This window comes from Octodon degus, unplaced genomic scaffold (genome assembly GCF_000260255.1).
Source record: "Octodon degus isolate 3935 unplaced genomic scaffold, OctDeg1.0 scaffold00102, whole genome shotgun sequence".
In the NCBI taxonomy this organism is placed as follows: domain Eukaryota; kingdom Metazoa; phylum Chordata; class Mammalia; order Rodentia; family Octodontidae; genus Octodon; species Octodon degus.
Genome location: NW_004524678.1, coordinates 8,249,993 through 8,256,981, shown reverse-complemented (window position 1 = coordinate 8,256,981; position 6,989 = coordinate 8,249,993). Strand labels below are relative to the sequence as shown.

General features: G+C 36.1%; 1 protein-coding gene across 2 annotated transcripts in view; it reads right to left on the bottom strand.

Moving 5' to 3' along the window:
• The window catches only part of Mdga2 (MAM domain containing glycosylphosphatidylinositol anchor 2), an 883,696-nt gene that overhangs the window by 26,448 nt on the left and 850,259 nt on the right, over positions 1–6,989 (bottom strand). For both annotated transcript variants that reach the window (XM_004638774.2, XM_004638776.2), the window contains exons 13-14: positions 4,555–4,710; positions 3,948–4,106 (exon numbers count right to left, since the gene is read on the bottom strand). In XM_004638774.2, coding sequence (XP_004638831.1) covers positions 3,948–4,106; positions 4,555–4,710 — 315 coding nt within the window. The remainder of the gene's footprint in view (positions 1–3,947; positions 4,107–4,554; positions 4,711–6,989) is intronic.

The window sequence follows — 6,989 nt, the reverse complement described above, 5'->3', positions numbered from 1 at the left end:
CCTTCCCTTTCTACTTCCCCTTCCCCTTCCTTCTCCCTCCCCTTCTCCTTCTTTTTCTTCTTCCTCTTCTGTTTGTCTTTTTGAATAGTCTCCCTATGCAGTTGGGGTGGACTTGAACTCACTTTATAGCCCATGCTGGTCTCAACTCACAGCAGTCCTCCTGCTTTAGCCACTCAGGTCTGGGGTTATGGGCATGTGCCATCACACCTCACCTGTCTTTCTCTTCTTTGAAACTATGTTGTTTCATATAGCAGCTTCATTACCATCAAGAACTTCAGGATGATATAAAACAGTTTTTCCAACAATATTGCTGTTTCACACACTGTCATTTCATTGAAATGCCTTTTTTCTTCCTTAATCCTTACAAGAAAGCCTCTGTAAATTTGTATTTTTTTCTGCAGTTTCCTCATCTTTCTCAGTCTGCTTAGAAATAAAGTTAGAGCATTGCTGTGAATTAGGCTTTGGCTTAAGGGGAAATTGTGGCTGGCTCAATCTGTCCATATCAATGAAACTTTTTCAAAAAGAGAAATGAGACTTTTTCAGTTTCTTGACATTTGTATCTTTACTGGAGCAGAACGTTTAACTTCTTTCAAAATCTTTTCCTTTACAAAGGCCAGCCAAATAGCTTAGTGGATTAAAGCATCTGAAAGCAGGTTCAGGGGCTGAGGGTTCAATCCTCAGCCTGCTGTGCCAGTCCCACCCCTGGGGCATGCTGAGTTAGTGATTGAGACTGGGCATAGTGACGTGCACCTGTAATCCCAGCTCTTGGGAGACTGTACACAGGAGAATCACTATGAGTCTGATCTAGTAGTGAGACCCTGAGCACCCTGTAGGCCCTTCCCTAAAATACAGAAAAAAAAAAATTTCTTTTACAGTCACATTTTGTTACCTTTTGGTATACCTTCTTCTCAAGCTTGATCCTTTCATAATGTTTATGGAAAGGGTGAGACATGTGAGTATTTTTTTAAACACTTACGAGATCATTGTTCACTCATTCATTGGCTTCCATACTGCTGTGACTCAGTACAACAGGAGGAAAGAGATGGGAGCCCTGCCCCACCTGCCCGGTGGGAGAGCAGTCAGCTCTCACATTTATCAGTTTAGCAATCACATGGAGGTGAATATTAAATCAGAACATATTACAATCGCATCAGCGATGACTGATTACAGGTCACCATGAAAGGTACAATAAATGTAAAGAAGTCCAAATAGTGTGGACATTGCTAAAATATAATGGGGCACAAAATGAGCATGCTGCCAGGAAAGGGCACTGATGAACTAGCTAGAGGCAAGTTTGCCAGAAGACTTCAGTCTGTAAAATAAGGCAGAATTTGTGAAGCAAAATAAAGCACAGTGAAATACAATGATGTATACTGGGTCCCATCTGCTCCAACTCATTTCCCCACGTCTGGAGCAGGCATAGTGGCCTCGATTTTGGTAAGTAGCATGTTCCTGCTCTGCTGGAAAGACTCAAGTGACAGATCTGACACTTTATCCACCTCCTTTCAGGATCTGATGAAGATGAAAAATAGCACACAAGGGCTCAAAACTTAATGGTTACTAAGAAATGAAGAACTGCTCTACTGAAATCTCCCCTAAAATAATCAGAATAAAAACCACGTAAAGAATAATAGTTTCAAAGTTAAAGTGCATTAAAATTATCTTGGATTCACCACAAATGCCTTTTGATAGATAGTCTTAAAAGATCCATCTTATATATAAATGCATATATTTATTTATTTATTTACTTGTTTGTTTGTTTATTTTTGGTACCAGGGATTGAACTCAGGACCTTGTGTTTGCCAGGCATGCAGTTGTGCAATGGAGCTATCTCCCTGGCCCAAATACATATTTTTGTACCTTCAGATGGATTAAATGCTGGTCTTTGGATTGTTAACTTAAAACTTGTTCCATAATAAAACTATGTGTTCCACAGCAAATTAGAAAAGAGTAAGTTCAATAAGCTCATTATCTATTTTAAAATACAGTGATCAACTACAAAGAATTAGAATTGTGCTAATTCTACATTTGATAACAAGCAGTTATCTGACAATAAATGAGATGAATCGATAACTATAGGCAGATATTTGTCATAGTCTATGCCTTGCTGACACCATGACTACGTTCAGAGATAAGTGCTTTGCATTTTACACTGTTTAGAAAAAATTTTTACTTGTTCATATGTATTTATTTTCTTAAACCAATGCTTTTGTTAGTCTTCACAAAATCTATGTAAACACAGTCTGACTAGTAAAAGTGTCATACACTCCGTTAAGCGGTCGTGGTTCTCCAATACATACTGTGCAGAGTGGAGGAACAGAAGATTCTGAGTGCGGCTGCAAAGCTTGGCATTATGGCTTCAGTAATAACCAGACTAAAATGGACATAATAAGCAAAATTCACAGGCTGTTAAGTCTACTCATCTGTGACACACAATAACTACTTTCAGGAACACAAATATTTGTTGTGTAAATTTAGAGAAGTAATCCAAGCAATCCCTGGGTCTTGCTGAATCTTCTACAACTGTAAACTAACCCTGACCTATGCAAAACACATCTCTGTGCTTACCCAGGAGAAACTGCTTTCTTTGTCTTGAAGCATAGCCTTGTACTGCATTTACATTAGGTTTCACATTTCCTTTGGTCTAGATATGCTTCACTATTCAGAATTTTGTGTTATGTTATAAAAATTAGAGACTATACCTGTTGTATAATATATGACATTTTCCGGTAAGGTGTAGAGTGTGGAATCCTGTGATTGAATATGGATGTATTTCTAAGGTGATTCATGAAAATGTTGGTACTTGGGGTCAGCGAAATACCTCTGCACACTACAGTGCTTGCTTAGGCAAGCTTAGGTAAATGCAGGGGCTGGGGTTCGATCCCCTGCACCACATGCCACGCCATCCCTGCCCCCAGATGGCTGAGTCAGCCAGATTCCAGGTGTAGTGGTGCACTCCTGTAATCCCAGCACTGGGAAGGCTGAAAATAGGAGAATCACCATGAGTCCGAGCTGCATAGTGAAACCCTGTAACAACCAAATACATTTTTTTTTAAAAAAGTTGATACTTGCTTGGATAAATAATTCTAAAGTAGGTTCATATTAATCTAGGTCATTTCTAACATTTATATTTCAAGCTGACATGTACTATCAAATGATTAATTTAAAAAATATTTGGTATTCCATTCTATAGTGTTCAGAATTGCATATCAAAAATTGCAGTTCTAGGGGGTGGGGATATAGCTCAGCAGCACAAGCACCTGCTTGGCAAGCACAAGGTCCCAAGTTCAATCCCAGGCACAAAAATAAACACATAAATAAATGAAATAATTGGAGATCTACACCACCCTTCTCCCTTCTTCCCCCTTTTTGCAAGGCCTGGTTTCATTCTCATGTGGAACTTGATGTACCACGCTCGTGCATTTACTTATTACTATTGCAAACTCACAGAGCAGGCCACTTGTCTTCACCTTTGCATTTTTTTCATGATCTTTGACATTGAAAGCCTTATTGTTAAATTTGCTTTACAACAAGACAAACTCCGCATCAATATTCAAAGTACAGAACATGGTTAGCGCGGAGAGTACTTGCCAATGCACTAATAGGGCAAACTTCCATGTATCACCATTACGGTGCACTAAGTGTTGTGTATTCGGATTTCTTTGGAAAGAAACAGCCCAACTTATGCTGCACCAATTCCACAAAATCTTGGAAAACCTTTAGTTCATTGGTGGCCTTCCTCAATTAGGACTCCAGGGAACGGAAATGATACTTCAGATTTTCAAGTTATAATCTGATTTTTCAGAAATTCGATGAATGGACAGAACTCCCAGCATTTTATTTTCCGTTGCTAGTAAGTCATTTAAAAAGGTAATGATCGCATTCCTTGACCAAAATTGTTTCCTTTTGACTGACTTTACATCAAATAGCACCTCTTGCCGTCTCACCTATATGTTGTCCATACATGTGGTAAAAGAAGCTGAAGCAGTATGCGGTGTTGGTGGGGCCATACGGGTTTTTGGGAGCTATGCTGAAGACAGGGCTGAGGAGTCGAGCCTTTTCCCCTTCCAGTCTGGGCCGAGATGTTTCAATGTACATATAGAAACCTTAAAATAGGCAAAATAAGTCATTTACATACATTGTATGTTTCAACAATGTGCCATTCCAAAGCGATAAGTTTTTAAATCTTCTAACAAAGTAAAAATTAAAATCAGAGTTTACAGCCATTTATAAAATCGCTACTCATTCACACAATAAATAATGGCTCTGACAGAATAAACTAAGGATAAAATATATAAAAACTGCAGGGAAACTGGAATTTTAGACTTGAATTATCAAATGAAAATGTTCTGATCTGTATATATCAGTGAGCTTTGCAAGAAAATTACTTCCTGGTAATTTTAGCAGTACATAAATTGTTGATTATGTTCATAAAATATAACATTTTATTCTCTAATATTCAAATAGGGAGCTAGATAGTCTCCTGTATGTAATGTGAGTAACATTTTTTAAAGTCTCTGACTGCGGGGGTCATAATAGTGCATAGCCTCCTACCTTCTTTGGAGCCACTGCGATCAGCATTAGGTCCTGTATTCGGGGTATACTTTGTGTTTCTTGTTGCAGTACTTTGCTTTGTCCAATCAAAATTATCTGTATCATCTTGTGTGAACAAACAAATGTTACCATCTTCAAATCCACAGTGAAATTCTCCTGTTAACAGATTTTAATTGAGAGGGTCAATGTTAATGAAATTATGCAGACTTGATGATATTTTATTAGAGATAATTCAAAACTTGACAGGACTAATAGTGTCAGGCCATGATAACATCATCAGAACCCAAGTGGTGGTGTGACTGGACAGAAAATTACTATAATTTATCAAAAAGATTATTTTACAAAAAAAGTGATATTCTATGACTCAATTCTATATCAAAATGAAGACTCAAACCATTTTTTCTCAGAAATATTAAAATAATGACTGGAGAACTTCCTAACTTTCTTTTTGCAACTGTGGGAAGCGTTAGAGGAAAACTGTCTATTAGAAAATGAGTTTTATGGATTTTCTTGGTGGCATTTAAAAGATATCTGTCTTGAGCTTAATATTTTTTGTTGTTAATGAAGATGTTTTATGCATAATCATTTGCACAAATGGAAAGGTGCTTAGGGAAATTATTTTTAAATCTTCATATTTCACTTAATTGTGAGTTTGCAGAAGTTTGAAATTCACTAGACATGAAGTAATAAAAAGACTTTATGAAGACCCTGAGGAAAATTTTGGTGTCCTAGATTCTTTCCATTACCCTGAGTTCGGACCCAAGATGAGTTCAGAAAGAGACTTTCTCAGCTAGCTCTAATACAAGTTAATTAGCAACATTACTAGGTTTCAAAGTTTTCTTGTTGAATGTTACTTGCCTGCAAAAGGTCTACATGAAGAAATTCAGAAGATCTACTATAAACATAGTTATATTGAGCATTACTAATTGAGAAAAGGAGACATATGATTATTTCCTTCATCTTAAGAATGATTCTATGAGACCACAACAATCCTTACAAAGCTCACAGATGTGAACTCTTTGGCTAAGTAAACAATTAGATGCTAAAGTCCAAACAGAATGCCGATTCTGCAGAGTGCACAGAGATGGAAACATCTAAAGTACAGAACACCCCTACCCCTCACAATGAGTTAAACCCACCTACAATATTTAGATGGCAATGGAATACCCATCTCTGACAATACTAAAAAAGAAAGGGATGAAAATTAAGGACCAGATTGTATATACAAAATAGGATAGATACACTGCTGCTTTCTCTTAATTCAATGAGAAGAAAGATTTGTACTAATAGCACTTGGACAGGATATCATGTCTGTCTCATGTTCTATGAATAACCACTAGGAAGACAACAACATGAAATGTATTAATTATAGAAACTGTCCTACTAATTGGTTTTAAAAGTGTCTCATTGCTATTTGTTCCTCAATAAAATTAATAAAAATAAAAAACAAAAAAATAAACTTGCTATTACACCCTTGGAAATGGAGTCCTCTGTTCAGATCATATGTGTGATCTAACTGCATACCATTGACATCCATCAAAATGAAACAGAAGGCTTTCTCTTTAAATTTAAGAAATAGATTTTGTTTTGCTTTTGCTTGTCAAGTTTCTTCATGCCTATTTATAGTCCATATTCTGCATAGGTAAAATCACAGAGAACATAAACCTTATTAGGAATCTAAATCTGTAATTTCTAGACAAACAGCATAACACATAGAAGACTTAATACATACATAGTTACTCCACAAGTCATATATTACACAGAAAATGATGTTTGATATTACCCAAAGTATAAAGGGACAGCACTTCACAGTTTTCTGTAAATATCTTTTAGATTAAGTACGTGATTTCTTTAACTGCCACACTGAATTAAGAATAATGTCACACAGGAATTATTTGAATTTAAATGTTTTCAGCTATCTTCAAAAATAAACAAAAGAATGCAAATTTTTAAAACCTTAATATATAAATGTCTCATAGCAAAATTAAGAAAAAATGTAAATGATAAATGGTACAAGAGCTTCTATATGAGGAAAATTGCTTATAATTTACATTATTTTATGTATGACATAAGTTATGTGCAGTAGCGTAATTGCTGCTATAATTCAAAGCAGACAATGATACATAAGCAATAGTAATAGCTCATTACCTCGAAGGACAATATGTTGGAAGGAGAAAATTAATTACTACTAGGGACATTTTTTTAAATGTTGGCAGAAAGGAAATATTTTAGACCACAATAATTTTAGGATTTTTGTCACTTTTAAATAGGATAATTACAAATATATGCAAAGATGTCTACTTGCAAAAAATATTTTGGAATAAATAACATTTTATAGGGGCTGGAGAGATGGCTCAGTGGTCTAAAGCACCTACTTAGAACAAGCTTAGCAAAAGCATCAGGGACCGCGGTTCAATCCCCAGCACCACATGCCA